The 25,949-nt window shown below is 38.5% G+C and overlaps 2 protein-coding genes across 2 annotated transcripts in view; one reads left to right on the forward strand and one right to left on the reverse strand.

Moving 5' to 3' along the window:
• The first annotated feature begins 98 nt into the window (after positions 1 to 98).
• CENPJ (centromere protein J) lies at positions 99 to 18,729 on the forward strand. Its single transcript, XM_019472096.1, has 16 exons — positions 99 to 155; positions 563 to 1,073; positions 3,200 to 3,323; positions 5,583 to 5,727; positions 8,409 to 8,514; positions 8,815 to 10,438; positions 11,913 to 12,045; positions 12,906 to 13,071; positions 14,078 to 14,317; positions 15,137 to 15,236; positions 16,229 to 16,326; positions 17,049 to 17,147; positions 17,259 to 17,399; positions 17,509 to 17,593; positions 17,690 to 17,810; positions 18,429 to 18,729. Exons 2-16 carry the CDS (start codon positions 648 to 650, stop codon positions 18,619 to 18,621), a joined length of 3,801 nt encoding a protein of 1,266 aa, XP_019327641.1. The 5' UTR covers positions 99 to 155; positions 563 to 647; the 3' UTR covers positions 18,622 to 18,729.
• A 2,577-nt stretch (positions 18,730 to 21,306) lies between these two features.
• Positions 21,307 to 25,949, reverse strand: part of RNF17 (ring finger protein 17) — a 56,113-nt gene continuing 51,470 nt past the window's right edge. The window contains exons 33-36 of the mRNA XM_019472098.1: positions 24,698 to 24,854; positions 23,295 to 23,430; positions 21,780 to 21,969; positions 21,307 to 21,405 (exon numbers count right to left, since the gene is read on the reverse strand). Of these exons, the coding sequence (XP_019327643.1) occupies positions 21,307 to 21,405; positions 21,780 to 21,969; positions 23,295 to 23,430; positions 24,698 to 24,854 (582 nt within the window). The remainder of the gene's footprint in view (positions 21,406 to 21,779; positions 21,970 to 23,294; positions 23,431 to 24,697; positions 24,855 to 25,949) is intronic.

Consider the following 25,949-nt stretch of genomic DNA (forward strand, 5'->3'; position numbering starts at 1 on the left):
TGACACTTGTAGGTATTTGGTTATCGCTGAAACTTTTGCAGTCTTCAAACTTTTTTTTTTGGATGGATATAAAAAAAGAAGCTGGTTGGGAGGAAGAAGCTAACAGGCATCATGGTTGTAGAGTTTCCATGAGAAACTAAGGAAGACACGAAAATGTAAGTGCGGCATTGAAATATGTGCAGTAAAATGTTTGTATTTAGATGGATATATTTGAAACTTTGCGTTGATATGAAGGTCCTGTGAGGGAAGCCTCTCTTTCAACTCCTCAAATCACTTCTTTTGTTGCAGGCACTTTAAAAAAATTCTGAATCCCTTTCTGTACTGAAGAGAATATTATACACAGCTTTATAATATTAGCTGTACTCAAATAAAAGGATTATGTTGACCTCCTGCACAGAAAGTGTTTGTTACTAATTGTCCAAATTGTTTCTATTGCCTAGGGAAAAGTAGATTGTGACTTATTTTTATAAACACACTGGGTTGGTTATAAGAGAGTTAACTTTCTTTTACTGAAAGTCTGTTATTGTAGATGTCTTATTTTGTTTATCTGCTTAATTTCTAGGTGCTAAAAGTAGGTAACCGTCCATACCAAATACCTGGAACTTTGAAAGTTTTACTGTCCTAACGCTACATAATGTCATATTGTTATGCTAATGCTGTATCAGCAAATAAATGGGAATACAGTTTACAAGATGTCAACTGTTGAAGATCTGAGTAGCGAACAAAACTTCATTGCACATTGGATGTCTGATACTTCCCGTGCTGGAGTCTTATTAGATCCTAGTTTTACTGGTTTGAAAATCAACAAAGAAAATTTATTATCTGGACCTGAAAACATCACAGCTTTCCCTGCTGAAGTGTTGCATCTTTCAGACAGCTGTTCTGTAAGTGATGACTCCTTGTGTGAAGAAGAGCCTGGCAGCTCTTGTACACTTCAGCAATATACCACTGAAACATCTTTTCCAGCAGCAGCATATAACGTAGAAGCCTCTAAAACAGACTTTGTCCATGGTGAAGTGGATGGTCAGAATAAATATGATCACAGCGATCCACTCTTACAAAAGCTTGAACAGGTAAAAGTTCTAGAATTCCTTGACATACATCAATTAAGATTTATTTTGTTTCTGCATGTGATTTGTCATACCTGGAATTAAGCAAACTCTTTGCAACGTATAGAACACAGCAAGCTTAAAGAGCAAGTCTGAAGTCACAGTTACGCGTGCATAAAAATTGGTGTCCTCCTCATCATGTGCATTTATTGAGTCTAACTTCTGTTGTTTCCAGCTGGCACAGGTTCCAGTTTAAAATGAAATTGCATTCAGTGGCAGTGTACTTGTTCTCAAAATCTTTTTACCTGGAAAGGTCCACGCAGTTTTACAGTGTTCCGTTGTTTCTTCACTTGAAGCTGTGGAAATGGGCTGCTGGTCATTACAGTGGTAGTACTTCACCACAGATATTCACAACATGGTGAAGTTGTATGTTTTTGTATCTATAGCAACATCTTCTGTTAGTTCTCAAAGCAGCTACGTACATCCAATACCTGGTTCTGTTTAGATGAAGAATGATGTTAATGTTGAATGTGATGAAGTATCCATGACGTTGGGACGAAAAGGCCTGGAATTACAGTGCTGTGATGTTATTAATTGTTTTTTTTTTCCAATGCAAGTGTGTCAGTTAATCCACTGTAACTGGCTATATGTTTGCTTGTAGCTCTTCCTAATTACTAGATATAAATTGCATTAGCTGAAAGTGTTCATAGGCACTTCAATAGATCTTGCTGTTAAGGATTAAAAACTCACTCACCTCCTTGTCCACTCTGCTAGCAGCTACCTCAGCACAAATCCCTATGTCTGTTCACTCAAGTGGGGTGTGTGGGGATGTGTGTGTGTGAGTCTCTAGAGTAGAATTCCACAATTTATGTGGTGCTACAAAAATTTTCTCCTCTATTTTACATGATAGGAAAACATTTATTCACTTTTTCAGTATTGTCAGCAGTATCAAACAGTGGCTAAATAACAGATATTAGCTGGTTTAATGGTATCTTAAGAGGAATTGTTAAGTCTCCTGTCTTAGAAAGTTATTGACAATCTAATATATTATAAAAAAATAAATCTGATGCTTGCAGTGATGAATGTAGTTTTGGATGCATAAGACTTTTTTCAGTTTGGCTTTCTGAGGATGTTATCTGAACAGGTAGAAGTATGATTTCTTCAGTAAATTAAGTGAAGGGGTTGGAGATGAGACTTTAGGTGATCTTTGGATCTCTATCATTAGCTCACAGCTTCTACTTGCATAGTGCCTTACTTCTGTTTTCACTGGAATTTTAAGGGACTACAAGGAGAATTCAAGGGAAATTTTTCTTACCTGCTGGATGACAGGTGCGGTCCTATTGTTGATCTATGGAAGGATTTCATCAGGCCTCCTGTCTTTCCTTTGGAGGAGCTGAAACTAGCACATATGTATGTGTTGGAGATGCAGAGATGAGCATGGTATTGCTGTGGTTTGGTAGGGTACAGAATGCCCTGCCTTCATATGGCCCTCGAGGCTGGTCTTGAGGCAGGGCCAGGGACTCCTGCTACAGAAGAAAATGAAGACTGGATTACTGAATTTAATCAGTATTTTAATTCTTTTTTTCAGGCAGCTTCACGAGTCTTAATGTTCTCCAATGCTCTTCTTCCCCTCTCTTGGTCCTTTGTATCAGTACTGTTCACTGTAACTGAGATCTTGGAAAGCACAAAAAAAAAAAAAAAAAAAACTTTTTTTTTAACTGAGATCGGAAAGCAAAAAAAAAAAAAAAAAACCACGCTTTTTCTAAAGCATTGATTATTATGAAGTATTTCACGTTTTAATAAAAACACGGCGTAGTAGAAGTTAATGTTAAGAGAGCGGAATTTGAATGTTTTTCCTGTGCAGTAGATATGAGTGTTCTGATTCCTATTGTTTGCAGATTGGTCAATTAAAGACTAGTGGAACTGTTAATTGGGCAAACTGGAAATAGCATGTGCATTCATAGATAGAAAAAAACAAAAATTTCGTTTAGCATAGCATTTCATATTCATAATTTCCTTCATGTTACATTTACCTAATGGAACATCTTTAAAACAAGAAATACCCGTTGTCTTGATGACACTAATCCTGTGGTACATTCTAAGTAAACCTAGCCTCTAATACATTTTTTTTTTTGTTGTTGTTTGAAAAGCTGAAGGAATTGCAACAACAGAAACAGGAACAGCTAAAGAAACAACAGATGGAGCAACTTCAAAGGCTAATGGAAGAGCAGCAGAAACTACTTAGCATGGTATCTGGCCAGACAGCAGTTCTTGGTACGTTGAGAAAGCAAGCGTATGACATACTTTGAGTAAACTGAAGAATTTAATCTCATTTTCCAGTTAAAATCTGAAAGTGTATTCAGTGTTCTTCATCTTAAGACTACTCAATTAGTCAAAGATAAATGCTGCATCGCTTCAGTGCTTGAAAGTTGAGTGCTACTGTAGAAGGAACACTATCCTGTTTTTATAAAACGCCAACTGTCATTGTAACTTGATCAATATGTGCTATGATGGGAGCCCTTGTTTCGTAGAACGTTTTAAATACAAAAGACTGTAAAAAACCAGTTGCTTTCCTTTCTGATTAGCTGTTTCTCACAATACTTTCGATTGCTTTAAGCTATCACTGTATTCAAATGAAGTAGTCCCTCCTTGTTTGTGCTCACGCAGCACAGATTTGTTCGGGTGATGAACTGAACTAGATGAGGGAGCTGATCTGTATTGAAAAACAAATGCTTGTAACCTGTATCAGTTTTCCAGTCTCGTTTGCTGTGTGCAAAGGGAGGGGATGGTGCTGGCCTGGAAAAAGCTTTTAGAGTTGAGCAGGGGTATTTTCTCCTGTTGGCAGTATCAGTCCAACCTGACTTAAATGATTATCTTTCTTTCACTCTGCCTACCTGAGAAAATGAATTTAGGGCTTAGCCTTAGGAGAACAAAATCCAGATTGCCTAATCAGTTATTCTTGATCAGTAACATAAGGATGGAGGCTGGGTGATCAGCCTTGCCCTTCAGTACCATTTCTTTTCTCCTGTGGAACAGTGGTGGTGTAATACAAATACAATGACACAGCCATTTTTTTCTTTTAATTTCAAGGCTATACTCTAATGGCTGAAAGTCAAAAGCTAAGACCTGGGCATTCAGCAGGCTTAACAACTTTACACCAATTGCCATCATCTGGGTATCAGAATATCTTTGAAGACAGAGCTTATGCTCCAATTGTTTCTCCACATACACAAGACAGTGATTTTTTACAAAAGTTAAACAACAAAGAATGCACCTCATCTTTGAAGAACAGTCTTTCAGGAGTGTCTGCCTGTGAGAAACAAGGTCTGGGTGTGCCTCTGAAAACGCAGAATTGTTTGAAAAATGAGGAAGACAAATGTATTGCTGGTTAGTCATTTATAGAAAGATAACTTGGTGTGTGGTGGGGGTTTTTTCCCTTTGTAGTTATTGAACGTAATTTTTCTACTACTTATTGTGAAGATTTTATACAAATGTTGGTTTATGTGATTTGTTGGTTGGTTTACTGACAGCTTACAGACCTCAGAGAGTTCCTGTTGATGTCCATGTGAGTTTTGTTAAAAGCAGCATGAGGAAAAAATCAAGTTCTTCTATCTGGATGAAATGCTTGTCTCTTAGGAAAAAAATATAATCTTTACTGCTAAAGCTTATATATGATAAAGACTGGGAAAATAGCAAATAATGACAGCTGAATTGTTTAAATAATGATAGCTGATTTGTTTGGGCTGAACTGTACCCACATTTTCATGTGGCAAATGGAAAATAACAATCTATCCAGGGATACAGAATGTCTTCAGACCAGCTCTATTGTGAGGATTAGTAACTGATCTGGAATTAGGAGTCAAGATGGGTTGACAAAGAGATCCCATCATATAACTAAAAATTATTTGTACATCAGAAGGAATGCACTGGAGTTCGTTATCCTTCCTCCTCTTCTCATTTTTACCGTTGGCACTAGCATGACTACTGCACTGCTATGACTGGAATAGTGGTTTTGGTTTTAATCTAGCAACTAAAGGTTGCTGAAAACCTGTAGAGGTTTTGGGGAAAAGGTATGAGATTGCATTTCATCATACTTCATATCAGCTTTAAAGCTTTTAATCAGAGGGCTTGGTCTAAGAGGATGTGAAAGGATAAATTGATCTTAATTTATACATATATACATGGGAAACAGAATCTTGGTAAGAGAGCTCTTCAGTAAAGCAGAAATCTAAATTTGTTCAGTTATTTTTAAGCTATAAATTAACAATAGCAAAGAAGATGAACAATCAGAATGGGTTATTTAAGGTCTGTGGAAAATTTTTAATACATAGTTGGATGTTCCTTTAAAAAAAAGCTCAAATTCAAATAATAATCAACTTGGGGAAATCTTGGGACTATTTTATGTAGGAATTCAGGCTACGTTACTGTGAAGCTCCCTTCTGGTTTTAATCTGACCTGAATGCTGCTTAAAGTATGAACTGAAAACTGATTTGTTGTTGGGGAGGAAAAAAAAAAAGTCTATTCATTTCATAGGAAAAAACATGTGGTGTCCAGAACAAAAGATGGAAGTATTAACGGAGAGTGAAGATCATCACATTGATCCTTTATGTGTGGAAAGCTCAGATCTCTCTGAAAATTCCAGTGGAGGAAAACATTTGTGGACTAATACAGAGGAAAGGTAATTCAGACCATTATTAGGCAGTTTTTATCAAATAGACAACATAGAATCATAGAATAGTTTGGGTTGGAAGGGACCTCTAAAGGTCATCTAGTCCAACCCCCCTGCAATGAGCAGGGACATCTTCAACTAGAGCAGGTTGCTCAGAGCCCCGTCCAACCTGACCTTGAATGTTTCCAGGGACGGGGCATCTACCACCTCTCTGGGCAACCTGTTCCAGTGTTTCACCACCCTCAGCGTAAAAAATTTCTTCCTTATATCTAGTCTAAATCTACCCCCCTGTAGTTTAAAGCCATTCCCCCTTGTCCTGTCACAACAGGCCCTGCTAAAAAGTTTGCCACCATCTTTTTTATAAGCCCCCTTTAAGTACTGAGAGGCTGCAAGAAGGTCTCCCCGAAGCCTTCTCTTCTCTAGGCTGAACAACCCCAACTCTCTCAGCCTTTCTTCATAGCAGAGGTCTTCCATTCCCCTGATCATTTTCATGGCCCTCTTCTGAACCCGCTCCAACAGGTCTGTGTCTTTCTTATGCTGAGGGCTCCAGAGCTGGACACAGTACTCCAGGTGGGGTCTCACCAGAGCAGAGGAGAGGGGCAGAATCCCCTCCCTCGACCTGCTGGCCATGCTTCTTTGGATGCAGCCCATGATATGACTGGCCTTCTGGGCTGCGAGCGCACATTGCTGGCTCATGTGCAGTTTTTCATCCACCAGTACCCCCAAGTCCTTCTCGGCAGGGCTGCTCTCCATCCCTTCATCCCCCAGCCTGTATTGATACTGGGGGTTGCCCCGACCCAGGTGCAGGACCTTGCCCTTGGCCTTGTTAAACCTCATGAGGTTCACACGGGCCCACTTCTCCAGCTTGTCCAGGTCCTTCTGGATGGCATCCCATCCCTCTGGCATGTCGACCACACCACTCAGCTTGGTGTCATCTGCAAACTTGCTGAGGGTGCACTCGATCCCATTGTCAGATCCCACATGAGTTTGGTTGAATTCTGAGTCCTGATTGAAAGAGTCTGATATTCTCAATTTGTATAGCTTTCTCAACGAAGGTTTCCATTTTGCTAGGTACTCTGGAGACCTGTAGTAAGAGAGGCTCTGGCTTTAAATTGTTTATGCTGTGAAAGATGTGATGATGTTTATTGGCTGAAGAGGTGTGTGCAGCCTGGGGTAATGATAGTTTAGAAGTACATTTTAGTATAGGCTTAGTCTATAAGCAGTTATAATTACTGTTCTCAGTTTGATTTATTACAACCTCCTATCCACCATTATGTGGTGAAAGTCGTAATGTGAAGGAGGAGTGTAAGTGTGTGACTTTTTAGTTTATTACCAGGAGTTATGTCTGTTTAAACATCTGTATATGGCTAAGCAGTAATAACAGTGCTTGTGGCAGAAGCCTTCTCATGTATGGTAAAAGCTTTGTTTATGGAGTTGATAGAATAAAAGTAGTGGTTGGCATTGTTATAAAGCTCTGCCCTGTCTGCCGAGTCATCACAAAGACAAGAAATACTTGTTCCAGGCTGTGGTGTGTTGAGCCAGCCAGCGACTAAGCACCCACCCAGTCGTTTGCTCACTCTGTCCCCCAGAGCAGAATGGGAGAGGGTATCAGAGGAGAAAACTCGAGAAAACTTATGGGTTGAGATAAAAGCAGTTTAATAAGTAAAGGAAAGAGGGGGGGGAAAAAAACCCAAGTGATGCAAAGGCTGTCACTCTCCACCTCCCACAAGCAGACTGATGCCTACTTGGTCTTTGAGCAACAGCTACTTTTGGAAGACCAAGCCCCCAGTTTTTACTGCTGAACATGATGTTATACGGCATGGAATATCCCTTTGGTCAGTTCGGGTCAGCTGTACTGGCTGTGTCCCCTCTCAGCCTCTTGCCCACCCCAGCCCACTTGCTGGGGCTGGGGGAACAGCATGAAAAACCAAAGAAAGCTTTGATGCTGTGCAGGCACTGTTCAGTAATAGCTAAAACATTGGTGTGTTATCAACACTGTTGTGGTCGCAAATCCAAAACACAGCACCATACGGACTGTGATGAAGAAAGCTCACCCCATCCTCTTGCCCACCAGCCCACTTGCTGGGGCTGGGGGAACAGCATGAAAAACCAAAGAAAGCTTTGATGCTGTGCAGGCACTGTTCAGTAATAGCTGAAACATTGGTGTGTTATCAACACTGTTGTGGTCGCAAATCCAAAACACAGCACCATACGGACTGTGATGAAGAAAGCTCACCCCATCCCAGCCAGACCCAGTACAGGGCTGTGAAGGAGGAGGAGTATCAAAGGGGGAGATAAGGAACACAATCTCAGCAGCATTACTGGGTGGGAAGGTGATGCTGTAGAAATTGGCAGTATGACTAAAATACGAATGAAAGTTTGGTAGTCTGGGCAGAAGAAAGGGTCATTGAGAAAAGCAATGAAAGAAGAAACAGCAAAACCTGCATATAGTATCTTTTAGATATGTGTATTAACTATAGCAGGGATTTGATAAACCATTTCTCAAAAGATAAACAGCTAGTGTTATAACGTATTTCTCAGATTAACTTTTACATTTAATGACCAAAGTACCTCATAATTTGTCATCTTTTATGTAATTACACCTTAGGTCTTTGAATAGCAGTGATCTTAAACATAGTTATAGGAATGTAAGACTTGATTTTTTTTTTTTTTTTTTTAAATTACACTAGACCTATTAAAGCTGCGATTCAGGAAAAGAAACAGACATTTGAACAATTCCTGGAAGAACAGATACAACTAGAAGAGCAGCGTCTGGAGCAAAACCAGAAGTTACAGGTTATTTACTTTTTTAAACTTTATTGTTCTTTATATATAGTGCCAAGATGCAATAGGTGCTTTAAAAACGTACAAGGGAGATTCTAGAAGCAAAAGATAACACTGAATGCAATATTCATGTTTTTAAAAATAAAACAATAAGCCCCAAATATTTCACTTGTTTAAGATGTCTTTAGAAATCCAGTAGAAATGTACTGTATAAATTCCTACTCATATGTGGGGTTCATTTGAAGAAATCTTCAAATGGTATAAGGGGCTTTTTAACATTGTGTGTTTGTGTTTTTGTTTGCCCCTTTTCAGGAGACAAATGGACCAGCCATTCAAAAACCAGTGATCAAACGACCCTTCCTGAAAAGAGGAGAAGGCTTAACAAGATTTAGTAGTGCCAAATCTAAAATTACAAAACTTGGAGAAAACACCCCAAAACTTCAACAAAGGGCTTCAGATGACAGAAATGTTATTAAAGTGGACAGATCACAAATACAAAAGAAAACTATGCCTCCTGGCAAAGAACGGGTTTCTGAGAACCCTTTTGCACCATGTAAAAAATATAACCACCCTGATAAAGCAAAACATTGCCCTGTTCAGAAGAACCTGGTACTCAGGAATCACAATGGAAAAAATACCTCGCTATTAGAAACAAGAATGCAACCAGGAAAAAATCATGAAGGACAGATGAGAGATTCTTTCCCATCAGAAACTAACAACAAAATAGAAAATAAAGAGAACGTAGTAGAATTTGCTAAGTCTAACACTGGCAAAATTGGAAACAAATTACCTGGCACAGAAAAGCCTCGGTTGTCTCATGAGCTGGCCAGTGCCTTTCCTAATTCTAAATGTCCTATAGGTCACCCTGTAAAAGATCCAGAACTGTCTTTTGAAGTTTCATTTCAGAATAAGCTGGAAAACTGGGAAAAAGAAAAAGAAAAAGAGAATCTAGAATTAGATGAATTTTTGTTTCTAGAACAAGCTGCAGATGAAATATCTTTCTCAAGTAATTCCTCATTTGTGCAAAGGATCTTAGATCAAGATCAGCAAACTTTAAAAGGCCGTAGAATGTCTTCTACCCCTATCAAGGCAAAACAGCAGCAAGTAGAGGCGCTGGCTGTTGAACTTATAAATAAGAAAAATAAAAAGGCAGACTGTATGACACAGGGAAATATAAATGATAGAGCAGTTATGCATACAGTCTCAAATTCAGGAGCAGCTTTTATAATGAAGGGTCCACTGAATAAAACGGACAGTGTAATATTTTCAGCTTCTTCAATGACAGCAGCTCCTGCTTTAAAAAGTAACCAATGGATTATAAATGAAGATGAGAGTGAGGGCAATGGTTATACTACTACAGATTCTGAGAGTGAATTTGAGACCACATTAAAGCATGAAAATGAAGATGCTAAGACATCCTTTATGAGCCATAGAGAAAATGATCCAGAATTTTTTGATTATAGAGGTTCTGTTACAGACACCAGCAAAGAAAGCAAAAATGGAGATGCTGACCTTGGCTCATCAGACAAAGATGGCAGCGCACTGTCAAAGCAAAAGATTAGAAAAGCTTCAGACCGTCAGAGAAGCATGTCTTGTATAAGTAGGAGTAAGTTTGAGTTTGATGATGAAAGAACATGGAGTGATCTTGATGAAAATCATGTTAACAGTGATTTACCTGAAAAATATACTAAAATACCTTTACAGATGGACTTTTCCAATAAGAATGATACAACTGTCCCAGATAAAGCAATAAAGAGAAAAGTTGCCTCAAAGAGGGGAGATGGAATGTCCAAAGAGTCTGCAGTGGACAGTGATTCAAATGGACCTCCTGTATCAAACCTGATGATGAAACTATTTCCTTCACTGAAACCGAAACAGAAGGCGGGCTGTCATTCAGAGCGTGAAATCAAATCAAATGTGGAACAGGAGCCAGGAGGTGAGAGAACAGCAACTGGTAGGAAATGTTGAAGAAGACATATATTACAAGTCTTTCCTCCTAACACTTAAGCCGCAACCTGACATTACACCAAAGGGTGTAAGTACAGACTTCTGCTGCAGGGAATGGCCCTATTCTCACCTTTCATCTCCTCTCCTGGTTGCATGTCTGATGTCAGATCTAACAGCTATGCAGCTTGCAGTATGAGTATGATCAGTGAAAACATTTATTTTTTTTTAATTTTTTTTTTTTCCTGGAGGCTAGTTTTCTGTCAGACCAGTTCATTGAACTAAACATGATCTGGAGCTGCCTGATCACTGTTTCCAAATCAAGGAGAGTGTCAAAGGCATGCCAAAAATGAAGTGGTACCTCCCTTCCCAGTGACAGTGTGCATTTACACCACGGTAGGGTAATGCTATGCACTGTTAGGTTAGCTTGTTCCTCTTATAAGGAGGCAGCAGCCCTGCCTGTATTTTCTGACAGTAGTATAGTATCTAGAGAATTCACGTGGAATATGGGAAACATGGATTCATTTTTCTGCTTTGCCCAAGTTGATTTTGACCATATGGTTATAGTCTGGGGAAGGACTGCCCCTAAAAGCTCCTGTTGAAGCTGTTGCATTTATGTGAGATCATTAAAAATGCACTTGTTCAGTGAAAGCATGATGGCATAGCCTGGCATTTAAATCTCTTCTCTGTAAGGCAGTGAGATCTTGATTTCAAACTCTGCTCCAGTGAGTGTTTAGGATTTTGTTCAGGTTTTTATGAGAAGTTCATGTGAAAGCTGCTACTTCTGCTTACTGTTTTGTGGAGAATTGATTTTGTAGGGTTGTCTAAAGATGCCTGCTAGATGTTGTTATCAGGAAGAGGGGTAGGGTTTTTTACTGAATCTCAGAGCATTTAAGGGTGAATGAGGCAACTACCTACACTGCAACATCAGTATTTAGGCTCTTCTCTTGCATACTCAGAAGTGGACTATTAAAACCCTGGGAGTGTTAAGTAGTGACTGAACAGGCAACTGGGACGGCAAAAAAGCCCACAAATCCTGTTATTGGCCTCTGCAATAGATTTCACATCAGTGATGGGTGTGAGCAGACTTTGTTGTGAATGAAACTTGGAAAAACTTACAACTATAAACTTTCCTGTTTGATGCTTGGCCCTTATACCTTCATTTAATTTCTCTAGCTTGATGTGAAGTCCTTCACATTCCAATTCCTAATATATATTTAGTTCTACAAAGATGATAGATGTATACCTCAATATTTGCGGTACTTGAGTAAATAGTGCAGAGTGCTTTAAAATGTCACTTCTGTGTTATTTGAATAGTAGACATTTTTTGCGATACTACTACTATCTCTCAAATAGTATCACTTGATATTTTTTAATTTTTTTTTTTTTAACTGGTGTGTGATAATTGTTTACTTCAGTCTTATGGATGCTGCTCAGATAACTTGCATCTGGTTGTTCTTTGACAGGAAACACTGTTCCTTCCCAGGTACTGAGAGAGAGACTCACTGAATTGGAAACTGAAATAGAGAGATTCAGAGCTGAAAACACAACTCTAACTAAACTCCGGGAAGAAAGAGAGCATGCCTTGGCAAATATCAGGTAATTTTTAATTGAAACATTTTGGTGCATTCACTTACATAGTATGTTCCAGGCGATCATAATGTCCAGTTACCAACAGCACAGATAAGTAATTGGTGTGTTTCAGCTACGGTGGAGACATAGGTCAAGAAACTGGTTGTTGCTCTATGTATATAGTAAACTGTAATTATTACTCACACACAAATTACAACATTAAGAACCCCTGCTAGTTTAATATGATATCCTTAAAGGCTATACTTGGGAGAATTTGTATACTTTTGTTCTGAGTGATAACACAGTCCTTAAATTGGTCTTGCAAAATTGATCTTCATGCTAAGATGATTGATGCTCTTCCTTTGGATTGAATGTTTGTGAGTACAAGCTGAGAATATTTTCATTTGAACTGGGGGACTTATAAGCAACATATAGAGCAGAATAATTATCTCTGGTGACTTAAATGTGGCACACCTATTCCTACCAAAGTCACTTTTGTTTTGTTTGGAAACAGCGTCATGTTGTTGGCTTATGTTTGATTTGTGACCTCCTGCTGTTAGCAGATTCTTTTTCCCTGTGCTTTTGGGGGAATGGTGTTCTACTGCTTTGAAGAATGTTGGAAGATTTTAGCCAGAGCTTTGTTAAATTCAGGATAACTTCCGTGACTGGAAGATATAAAAATAGAAATTGTTGGACTTCAGACACTAGCTGTGTGACAATTCTTACTCCTTAAATAAGTAATACCATTTATAGGTAAGTCTTCCTGGGGGTAACAGATGCTGGATTGGAATCAATGACCACAAAATTCAGTGTCTTCATTTTCTTCCTTAAAATCCAGATTTGAAGTAGTTTTGGGTTAAAACAACAACTTTGTTTCATAATTATAGGAAAGAAATTGCAGACTTTCAACAGCAGAAAGCCCAAGAACTGGCTGAAATAGAAGAATATAAAAAAAAGGAAATGAAAAAACTGCAAAAGGAGCGTAAAGTTTTTGAAAAATATACTACAGAAGCTAGAGCAATTCCAGATAAAAAAGAACGTGATGAAATTCAGGTATAAAAATATATTATTCTTCTGGTCCACACAGGAAGCTTAAATTAATTTAAAGGCAGTCGAGAACTAAATTCTAACTTAGTTGAAAGGTTGCAAGTGATTTCAAGATGGGAACTTTTAGTAGACATGGCCTAATTGAGGAAGGAACTACAGTCTTCACAATGTTGTTTGATGGTTTTAAGGCAAAAACCCTTGATGAGCAAATCTTTTTGTCACGTTTCCGTACTAAACTGCTCATAACTATGGTAGAATGATCTTCAACTTTGATACAAAATTACTGTAGTTAATATTAAGTTGTAAGTTTTTATTCATGGCGGTAGATCAAAATGCAAACTAGAACTGTACTTGAGTTTTATTCTATAACTGTTGTACAGTAAACATAGTAGTCTTTTACAGTTTTCAAAGTTACCTAAAGACCTACAAGTAAGTAAGAACAAAATGTATCAGAGATGTAAGAAACAAGATCTGTTTGTTCCTTCATTGTCAGGATGTACGGTACATGAGATGTACAGACAAGTTGTATTAAACATCACACATGGATTTCCCTCCTCCTTCCCTACTAATTTTCCTTACATAACTTCAACAGATTGAAGTAACACTTGCTAAACTGGCTAGGCAGACTCACATGTGTGTTATGTGATTGTGTCCTCCCTGTTTTCCTGTGCAAGATTTTTGAAGGGCCCTCTCAAGGGCAGCCTTAAAGATTTCATGTTTCTGTCTCAAGTGTATTTGTACTGGCCAATCTATGAACTGTAAAGGATGCCAAGAGGGCAATAAAGACACTTCCTGTGATTGAAGTTGAGCTTTAAGTTGGTAGTCTAAAGTAAATAGTATCTCTTTCAGGAAGAAAACTTCTACTTTTCACCCTCTGCCCCATTAAGCTAATCTTGGTTTTTTTGCTGCTCTTGTGCTTTTTTGTGTGTTTGTATTTCTATTAGAACATTAAAATCTTTTAATATATTAAAAAATGAAAGTGCTTCAATTTATAAACATGCATTTTTCTAAGGCTTTAAAACAGCAGATCGCAGAGTTACAGGAAGATTTAAAACGAAAAGAGGCAAAATGGTCAACCACCCATCGACGCCTGAAAGATCAAATAGAAGCTTTAGTAAATGAGAATATGGAGCTAAAAGAGGAAGTCAAAATTATGGAGAGGTTTCGTCTGGAAGCCTGGAAGAAAGTAGAAGCTGCTGGAAGCAAGAGGAAAATAGAAAATTCTGGGATGACTCTGAAAAGAGCAGAATCTGTAAGTTCTTAATCTTGGTGTTTTAAATTAATCTGTGTGAATACTCTTGCATTTTGGATCATAAACTTGGAATCCAATAGCTACAACTTAGATGTTTACTTTTAATTTACTAATCTTGGGACTCCACTAGTGGTGACAGACACAGAATTTTGTTAATGTCACATTCTCTACAAATGTGAATGTTTGCAACGTGCAGCATCCATCCTGTTGAGGAACTCACCTTAGAAATTCAAAATGAAACAATTATAAGAGAAAAATCATAGATGGGATCTAACCTGGGAATCTCTGCACCTTAAGGATCAGCCAGGCATACCAGGCAGTTCACCATTGTCTAGTTATATTTAGTTTTGAAACTGTAACTATTTTTCTAGATTGCTTGCACCACATTAACGTTCTGTAGTTGTTGGTAGTGAGGCAGCAGACAGAGGAAGAGTTCCAAAGTATAGCTTGGGCTACATCACACAAGCCCGTCACTGACTAAATCTCAAAAATGTAGTTTGGTGCAGAAAGCTTCCATTAAATTTCATGTCACGTGGTGTGTAAATTTTGTTGCTGCTCTATGAACAATTGTGAATAAATGTCACGTAAACCACAAATAACTTTTCTGTCTGTCTGTCTGTCTGTCTGTCTTTCTGTCTGTCTTTGTTTTTTTCTGTCTGTCTGTCTGTCTGTCTGTCTGTCTGTCTGTCTGTCTGTCTGTCTGTCTGTCTGTCTGTCTGTCTGTCTGTCTGTCTGTCTGTCTGTCTGTCTGTCTGTCTGTCTGTCTGTCTGTCTGTCTGTCTGTCTGTCTGTCTGTCTGTCTGTCTTTGTTTTTTTCAGTGTCTACCAAATAGAGGCCCAGAAAGTCAAACCGCATCTCTGCTTCTTCCAGTACAGAAGTGCAGCAAGATAAATGGCAAAAGTTATTCACAGGCAAAAGGTATAAATGTTGGTCTAATCAGAGAATTCTGTTAACTCTTTAAAAGAAAATTGACATGGATTTTTGCTTTTATTGAAAAGAGTGCATCAGCACCTAAAAAGTAGATAGAGAATAGTTGTAATGGACTTGAGCGTATGGAAAAATACCTCTCAGGGTAAGATTCTGGAGAAAGCTGCGATGAGACCGTTCTCAGAGCGAAGATGCTTCTGGTCATGTTTGGTGATCTGGAGCATACCAGAAGCTGCGTTCTGTAATCCAAAATGGCATTCATCACTGATGTTCTCCAAGCTGCAGATGTTGATTAGATGACTATGTTGATAGCATCAGAACTGCTGTGTCTCTTCAGAACCTTCTGTTACCAGGAGCTGTAACCGTATGGGCAATGCCATACCAGGTGTTCCTTGTTCACAGTTATGAGCAAATGCTGTTGGCAGCTATACCCCTTCCTAATAATCATCACAGATGGAAAGTAACTGGAGGGTACTTTTTTGACACCTCTGACAGCTCAAGCAACCATCATGTTACCTGTTAGGGGAGTGCGTTCCAGAATTGAAGCCCTTGCCAGTTTTATTTTGGCTGGTGTGCTAGGAGAGACATGGGCAAAGTCTGCCAATCAGGTCCTGTTAAAAGGTTACATCAGCCTTCCTTTATTCATTGTAAGGCATAACTAAAAATGTTGCCTAGATTCCTGGGGGGGGGTTGGGTGGAATCCTTTGTAAATCTACAGAAATGAAATAGGAGAGAAAGGGCAAGTATTGTGCCTGTTGCAATGATTCTTCAGTTGTAGCTTCTTGCTGACACATGAAGCAATGACATACCTGAAAGATCTGGTTTATGCTGATTCTTTTCATAAATATACTGCTTTCAGTTTCTATTGCACTTAAATGTGGGTGTCTTGTGCACCTTGACCTCATATATAATTATGATTGTAACACTTCAAATTAACTTTAAGTACAGTTTAACAGTAAAATTAATTACACGTATCTGAGTAGGAAAGCTTTCTAGAACGCCCGCATCAGCAGCTGCTAATGACAGAAGCAACTCTGAGACAATGATGGCACTGGAAGATTCTTCTAGGACTTTTATGGTAGTAAGTCCTGTATCTTGATTTGATTTTTAAGGGAGAGGAAAAAGCCTAAAATAAAACAATAGTTACTTGTACTTAAATGAGTATCTGGAGGGTGACTGGTGAAGCTGTTGACTCACCTTCTTATGTTCAACTGCAATTTTATTGTCCTATCAGAAAATGGCTATGTAGTAGTCAATGCAGGGTGTTTTACCTGTGTCTAGTAGTTGCAACATTCTTTGACTGAGGAAAGAAAATAAAATAATAATATCCCACTCCCTTGGATTTTGCAAAATGTTTTCCCTTTTGAGAGAGGGGAAAAAGATGGATGTTTATATGCTCCATGTAGGGCAACCGTGCAAGAATCTTGTAAACAGTTGAATTAATTCTTACATTAATTGCTGTAGGTAGCATTCAGGTTTTATGAAACTTCATCAGCTGTTTCATACCTTGATATGGATGACTTAAGGCAGTTGAGCACCATGCTAGAACACACCGCTGAATTCCACTCTAGTCCAGGCTACAGCGGACCACAGACAACCAATTAGTACTGAGTCTCAGTCTGTCTTACCACTTGAATTATACTAGGAGTTGCATAAAACCCAGGTTGTGTTTATGCCTTCCTATACTACTCTTCCTCCCCTGATGCTCCTTGTTTTCTAAAATACCTGTCAGCCTAGGAAAAAAACATGCATAAAGACAAAGCTTGATTTCAGTCTATGCTTAGATTATTGTTGTCACTTCAGGACAGCTCTCCTAATGAAGCTCATGTGTCACTACCATCTGGACCTGCGTATACAGACAGTGAAGAGATACAGAGAGAAACCGCTTATCCTGATGGAAAGGTAAAATGAGAGCTCGGCACTCTGAAATTCCGCAAGACAGCTGTTGTGAAAGAGGACCGAGTATGTGAGTGTGATGGCTCAATACCGACTTCTCTGTAATGTATTCATTAGGTTGAAAAGGTTTTGAAAAATGGCTGTCACCTCATATTTTTCCCCAATGGGACATGGAAAAAAGTGGGTTCTGATGGGAAGACTGTAACTATAACCTTCTTCAATGGCGATGTGAAGCAGGTTATGCCTGATCAAACAGTGGTATGTATCCTACATCTTCTGCGCTTTTCTAGAAATACTTATTTATGCGCATGTGTACACACACACACATAAAATTTCTCACTAGTTAAATCTCAACTGTTTTCTGCAGATTTATTATTATGCTGATGCTAAGACTACACATACTACATACTCTGATGGCTTAGAGGTCTTGCATTTTTCAAATGGACAAATAGGTAAAGAAATCATCCAACCCAACCAACCCTCAAAATTGCTGCCCCTATGTATACCTTATTTATGTAATAAGCATATTGCCTCAAAATACATTTCAGAGAAGCATTATCCTGATGGCAAGAAAGAAATTACTTTCCCTGATCAAACTATCAAAAATTTATTTACGGATGGGCAAGAAGAAAGTATCTTTCCAGATGGTACTATTGTTCGTATTCAGCGGTAAGCTTTACCTTTTCAGGTACCTTAGACTGTTGATGGGAAAGTAGCAGTTAGGGCTCACTGACAGAGGCAGTATAGGGTGACACATCTATTTCTAGAAGTTTACATTTGAACATACTGTACTGTCAACATATATTTACTGCTTGAAATTTTGGGTTTTTTTTCCTGTAGCTTGGAGGAGACATAAAGACTGTGTATTTTCTCATACCCTAACCTGAGAGATTTTGCAGATTTGTGCATAATTCTAGAGAACATGCAAGAACCTAGTTGGTGTGGCAAGCAGGTCTGACATCCAAACTGACAGCGCTCAAAACATTGTTTGAAACTTTTCTTGGACTGTTGCAGCAGTAGATTTAGTGCAAAGAAAGTGCGGTAGAGGCTCTCAAGTCTAAAGAAGTTATGTCAGTTTTGCAGAAACAGATTTTTTTGAGTACCAACCAGCTGGGATGATATTTAACAAAACAGGCTTTTCACAAACAGTCTTTTTTAAGTTCTTCCTTCATTTAGGCTTGCATATTTAAAGTTTGTTCTGAGATTAAGCTTAAGCCTATGTATAGTCCTTACAATGTTTTTGTTTGTTTTTTTTTTTAAACACTTATATACACTTATTTAATGCAGAGATGGAAGCAAAACTATAGAGTTTAATAATGGCCAGAGAGAACTACACACATCACAGTTCAAGAGACGGGAGTATCCAGATGGTACTGTCAAGACTGTGTACATGAATGGACAGCAGGAAACAAAGTACGTCTCTGGGAGAGTAAGAGTAAAGGACAAGGATGGTAATATTATCATGGACACCAAGTTGTAGGTAATGTCAAAACCGTTGGAAGTGTTTGTACATTACTTTTGCTGATGTGCTTTCCTGTAAACAAGAAGAGAAATCCCTTTAAGCTTGTGTATATATTGTTTATAGTTTTCCTGAAATAAATTTATTTTTCAGTGGGTGTTACTACATGAGAGCTTTTTCTAATTTTTTCCCATTTCTACTTTTAAGAAGCAGTTTATTGATTCAGTATTCTGTGATGTGTGGTTTAAAGGGTGTTTTTTAAATCAGCTGTCAGTGAAAATTCATCAAACAGCTGTAGATTACCTTATTTTAGACATCTAAGAGAAGATTCCTCAATCCAAGGTAAAAGGTTGTGCTGTTAGAACCCCTGCTGTGGTGAAATACAGCAGGCGGCCAGATTTAAGAGTCTGGGTATCAGTTTACTTATTGCTTGACTTCAAAGAGTAAATGAATGGCAGCATTCCTTTTTGGTTAGCCTTAGGCTATTCTTTTTCCTTCATAATCTTATTTTTTTTTTCTTAATCTCACAGCTAGGAGGCAATACCATTAGCAGACCCCAAACTCTGTTCTGTAAACTGCTCTTCTATATTTGTAAGACTAGGACAGATGAGACTGTGGGACAGGTTAATTATCCAGTCTACTCAGGAATGTGGGAGGAAACACCAGTAATCAACAAAGGTTCTTCCACCTAACAGGCATTTTTAAGCAGACTTGTCTTTTAAAATTCTGCAGTATCTACAAGCAAAGTGGTACTGCTGGCGTGTCTGCTCTAACTCTCCATTGTGGTGGATGCTGAAAAATTTGTTTCATTCTCTTGCACAGCAGAAGATACTCATTTTACTCACTTTCTTCCCCTTGTCCCCCCTGCCCCCCTTTCTCTTCAGTGAAAGCAAGCTCTGTAGTTACTATGCCTGTGCCCTTTTTTACTCAAGGGGTAAATCAACTTGCAGTAGTGGGAACTGTGTTCACTCACAACTAAGTTGCTTGGGTGGGTGCATAGGCACATCCTGGCCTTTCTGGCAATCTTAAACAGCAGCTCTTACGTAATTCAGAGCTAGTCCCTTTCAAGATGGTTGATAAACAACTTTCCTTATTTTCATAAAAAAAAAAAAAACAGGAACACATTTTGAAGATGAGCACACGACAGCTCTATAGGGTATTTGCAACAGCATATAGTACGTCTGCTTAATACCAGAATATGTACTAAAACTGTGAAAGAATCCTTCCACTGCTAGTATAAATGGGCAAGCTACCCTTGTAGCATGCCTGAGCAACACTACTGACAGCAGTTTGTACACTTGCTTTCCTGTCATCTTGAGGGAAGAGACATGCAGAAGGTTATGTGTGTATGTGCACAAACATGGGAACAAACAGAACCACAGGAGGTTCCCTCTGAACATTAAGAAACACTTTTTTACTGTGAGGGTGACTAGGCACTGGCACAGGTAGCCTAGAGAGGCTGTGGAGTCTTAATCGTGTATGTCTTTTCCTTGATAATCTAGACAAAATTCTCCATGGGGAGACTGAAAGGGGTTGAACTTTAAATGTAAAGAATATACTACACTAGTACAATGAAGAGACATCCAAAGAAACCTTACATACTATAGCAGTAAAGGAAAACAAGCTTTTCGATGCATGCTGAGCAAGCTCCTATTTATTCCAATGCTTTCAAATGAACACTGCAGCTCCAGGAGTAGGAAGGAGGTGCAAGGACACCCAAAACACATCCATCTCATCATGACTGAAAACAGAAAACACGGCAGCAATACAAACATGTTCCAGAACAAAGACAGTAACACTCCCCCACCCCCAACTGTTCATTCCTGATCCCAGACTCTGGTACTGGAGAAGTCTGTCACCAAATATGCCTGAAACATAAACAAGAGTTACATAACAGTAATAAAACTATCATCTTCCCTCCAAGTATTCTAACAAGATACTAGAACAAGTGTGCCCAGCATCAGCTTTTTATCTATTTCTTTACTACTATACATTAATTCCATCTACTCTTATGAAAAGGATTATCACAGAATAATACTTAAGGTCCTAAGGTCAAGAGATTGAGGTGTGAATATACAGTTTCACTAGTTCAAGATCCAAAAGTGTTGGGAACATTATCTATAAACATAGATTAGAAGAGTGCTTATTAAATGGGAGGGAAAAGGACTACTTAACACAGTTGGCCAAGAAATTTGAAAATCCAAGTCTCCAATATTCTCTGTAGACAACACATACTATAAAGCTTTTCATTTAAAATATTCCATGTTTGACTAGATGTATGGACATCCACATGTTATCATGGATCTGTCTGAGAACCTCCGGCACAGGACATTGAGATCAAATGCTGAAAATTAAGAAAAACAATTAATTTTGATTGTTTAGGCAGAGTATACTGCCACACATCTACAAGTTATCTTCTTCAGTTACAAGCAGCAAAAGCTCTTTCTGTTACATCGCCTTAGGGCTCTTTGTTTCAGTACCTGTTTGTTCTTAAAGCTATACTGTGGGCTTCAGTAATGTGTATGTAAAGAAATTCATTTTTTTTAACAGCATTTTATTTTATTAAAAGAGTGGAGAGAAGGGATTTTTTTTTTTTAAATAAACTCTAGTTGTCAACATTACTGACAGTTAAGACTGCTTAAAACTTCTGAAGTCATACCTTTGTAATGGTATGATTTTGTATTTCATATTCACTGTACTTACACGTCACTCATCCAACTCTGCAAGTCCCATTTCTATCAGTTTCATATGAACTAGGTTTTGGTCATCTTCATACAAAGAAATGGTGACCTCTGGTGAAAGAGCCTGAAAACCAGAAGTTGACAGAGTTCTGACAATAACAGATTTAAATCTCAAGCTGACCCATAGTAAAAGTTATTTTACTGGCTATACTCACTGCCTAAATGGAACTGTGAGTATACAAAGACTATTTCTGTTTTTAAGTAAAGGAAACTTGTTTTAAAATGACAGGAATGCTCAGAAACCTTTTGTTTGCAGGATTAGTAAGAGCGCCACATGATTTTCTCTCTTCATCAGCATTCCTTCATGGTAAATGGTTCACAATTTTAAATTATGAGGATTCACAGTAAAACAAATACTCAGAAATTATACTCAGAGTGCTAATAAGCATTTTAGGCTGAGCAAGAACTAGGAGGGGGAAAAAAAAAAGTGTTTCTCACAAGTATGGAAGCAGAGAGCTGTTTTCCTTCAACGCACTCCATCATAGCCCACAACGCTTCCACACTCCATTCTGGGCAATACGGAATTCTTTTCACGTTTTTGTCGTATAAAGCAGGTTTAAATCCAGCCAACAGAGCTCGTACTGCCTGAACAGGGTACTTCAGCAGATGATAAGGTATGTGACGCAATCTAAAACAAAAATGAAAAATGTTTGCCTGCAACAATCCACCTGTCAAGCTAAACTGTCAGTATGGACATAAGGATAGCTTAAAGGTTCATGCAGTAGATGTACAGTGTGGAAACTGGGATCAGAGTCCCTGCTCTACAGTAACATGCCGGTGTCACACCGAACAATTCATCGGGTAGGGCGAGGCCCTCTAAGGTACTTCAGCACAGTAACTATCAAAAAGCAGGCCAGTATCGTACAGACCCCTCAGCCCGCCAGGCACACTGGCTCCCCATTACACTGCTTGGGGAGGAGTCTCAAGTGCCTAATACAGATTTGAGCACAGGAATGCAAGCGTAAGGTCATCACAATGCAGGGTCCAAATCTGGTGTGCCTGGAGAATGACACAGACCTTTGTGGTCCAAGTGCTTCACACCTGGATGTGATCTAGACACACTACTGGAAATAGGTACCTTAGTTTTATATTATCATCTCCCCATTCTTCTATCTTTCTATCCCAGAAGCAAGGGAATGGGGAAGCAGAGCAAGAAGTGCAACCCTGAAATAAAACACGCAATCTCTCCCTAACAGTCCGTGAAGCAGGAAATCTCTTCAAATCCCCATTTTGCCCCATCTTCAGCAAGGACCTGTAGATCCCCCAATGAGCTCAAGAGCAAGTCAATGTGATTAAGCAGTATATATATAAAATGAAAGTGCTCCAAGAGAGAAAATTCAGGCAAGCTTAGGGGACCCTAAAAGCCTGGGGTGTTTGAGACACTTAGCTGACATCTGTTTGTCAGCACAGGAGCAGTTCCTAGAGCAGCTCAGCACCAGGCAGAACAGGGATTTGAACTTCCAATTTGCACACAAGCAGTGTAAAAACCACTCAGATACTCCCTTATCTTACTCCCCAGCTGTCTTCTATGCAGATTGCAGTAGAACAGGATCAGAGGGTTTGTTTGTACACCTGGAGGGCTCAGTCCTTATTTTGTGTAAGCTTCTTGGGTGCAAAAGCAGATTATAAGCCTGAGCCTACTTCACAGGTTGAGCAACCTGAAGATGATGGAGAAATCTGATATTATAATAATGGGCTTCTCAGAACAACCCGAGAAAGAGAAGCAGGTGCACAACGCCATACCCTGCAGACAGAAATTATTTAACCAGCCAACCAACTTTCTCTCCAACTGAAATCTAATGCTAAAATATTATAAATAATGTATCTGTAGTTATATAAAAATAAATAATAATAAATGTAAAAATACATACACTTATTTGTAAGTATATGTTTTATAATGTAAGTGTATACATAGATAGTCATTTTACACGCATTTTTTTCTTATGTGTTTACCTGCTTGTTGGGACAACTGAAAAACTACCATAGTCAACAAACTGAACCAGGATCTTAACAGGGTCAAATTCTTCAACGGAGAGGAGCTTTGCTCTATACCATAAACCATCCTGGTATTCTACAAGGCAAGGCATTTCTGTGAAAAGAAAAACAAACATCACAAAACACCCCAAAATATACTCACAGTGCAGTAAAAACTAACTGAACTTGAAAATCCGTTTTACTTTGTGACCGAGATTAAGATTTTTTTCTTCCTTCTCTAATTCATGCTCCTATTTTGTTCTATGTATCCTCCAGTTCTCTCTGAACTCCAGTTCACAATCGTCAGTATGCAATTAAAGTCAAGTTTCTCTACCTCACATGCTAATCATGAGAATTAACAGAAAATTGCTTGGTAAAGATAGTGATTAAACTTTTCAACTTTGACTCATTTGCACATTTCTGTTAGTAAACAGATCGATCTGTAAGAGAACAGACAATAGTCCGGAGGACACAAGGCAGATGCTGCCTGAAATCTCAACCAGAATTTTACTAGTTGGCAAAACCAAGTACTAGCAATAACTGGTTTCTTCACAAAGTTCTAGACCCGCATACTTTATGTTATTTTAGGCCCAACAGCTGTGGACAAGATAATTAAAGCCCATCTTTTGCCTAAACAGAGAAATCCAGCATTAAAGTGAAGTGATGCTCTTTAGGGTTCACATAATTTCTAACTCTTGGTAACATGATTTTCTGTACATAACTTGTGTCTTTTGAATACTTAATAGCAACATTTTCCATTACAGCTTCAGTGACAGTCACCTTAAGGGAGAAGTTTTATTTTTGCCATATGCAATCTAAACTCAGTTTGTCAACTTTAACAGGCATAGCATCATAGAATCATTAAGGTTGGAAAAGACCTCTAAGATCATTGAGTCCAACCATCGACCCAACACCACCATGCCCACTAAACCATGTCCCTAAGTGCCTCATCTACATGTCTTTTAAATACCTCCAGGGATGGTGACTCAACCACTTCCCTGGGCAGCCTGTTCCAATGTTTAACCACTCCTTCAGTAAAGAAATTTTTCCTCATATCCAACCTAAACTTCCCCTGATGCAACTTGAGGCCATTTCCTCTCGTCCTATCGCTAGTTACTTGGGAGAAGAGACCGACACCCACCTCGCTACAACCTCCTTTCAGGTAGTTGTAGAGAGCGATAAGGTCTCCCCTGAGCTCCCTTTTTTTACACTCCCGATTATAGTGTATCGTATGGTTATAGTGTAGTGTTATTCCTTACTCTCCAAAAGTTTTATTTAAGTATACATAGAAATATAATTATTCCTATTCTTCAGAAATAAATAATTTCAGGCTTTTTGTACATCCACATGAAACAACAGGGAAAATAAACACACTAATATACCTGTTCGGAAGTGTGTTAGAAAAGGAAGAGACTCCACACTTTTATTGCACCATTTCAGGGCTTCATCAAGGCTCTCCAACTCTGAGTCACAGCTGGCATCTCCCTCTGTGGCGAACTGCTTCACAAGGTTCGTAGAAGGATCAAGGCAAATATATACCTACTCAGAGAAAAGGCTCTCATATTACAATTCTTGCAGATGACTTGGAACCTTGCAATTCCATCAGTGATCAAGGATTATTGAAAGATTACTTGTTCCCACGTTTGAAAGGTTCAGCACATCCTTGCTCCCCTTTCTTCTTTCCTCAATTTATGAGTAATTTCACATTTACACTTTTTTTTTCCAAAAGCAGAAGACAGTCATGATTTATTAACACCACATTTCAATGTTAAAAAGTAAGAATGAAAGGAACGCACATACTAGAGAATATACCCATATAAGATTTCACAGCTGTGTCTTATTAGGATTCCTCCCTCCTGCTATTTGGTAAATAATCTCATTTCATAATATCAAACCAAAGACTAATTTTAAAGTTAACGAAAGAAGAACTTTTGAAATGGTGTTTTGTTTGCTATGCAAAGACATTCCATTCACCTAATTTCTAACTGGATCATCAGAATAATGCTGTAGGTCAAGGAAATGAAAGTTTAAACAACATGCACAGACAAACTAAAATCTACGTAACAGCACTTAACTGAAATGCCTTTTTTTTTTTAAACAGAGCCATTTCAGAACATTACGGTATTTTACTGATAGTCCAAACAAATTAATGAGTAGGTTATTATTTTTTCTAAACTCAGCATTATAATATACTAGCCAGGAAGAAAATTAATTTTAATTTTCTAATTTGTACACAATATAACCAAGCCGCAACTCCATCATGCAACTGCTACTTAAATCTATTGGAGTCCAGAGCAGGATCTAATGCTTACAATTATATATCATGTTCAAAAGCAAGAGTTCAATCATTTGTACAAAATGAACCAAAAAATGTTATAATGTTTCTCCTGTAAGAGAGGAAGCAGAATATAGAATTTAAGAAAAGCCCTTTTCTAAGACACCCAAACAGTTCCATCTTGTATTTAACCAAAACAGTTGTGTATGTACTCTATACATGTTTTTTTCTGAAGATGTGTATACTCAAGTGAATTACAGAATCATAGAATCATAGAATAGTTTGGGTTGGAAGGGACCTTTAAAGATCATCTAGTCCAACTCCTCCTGCAATGAGCAGGGACATCTTCAACTAGATCA

Source organism: Aptenodytes forsteri, unplaced genomic scaffold (genome assembly GCF_000699145.1).
Source record: "Aptenodytes forsteri isolate BGI_AS27 unplaced genomic scaffold, ASM69914v1 Scaffold307, whole genome shotgun sequence".
In the NCBI taxonomy this organism is placed as follows: Eukaryota; Metazoa; Chordata; class Aves; order Sphenisciformes; family Spheniscidae; genus Aptenodytes; species Aptenodytes forsteri.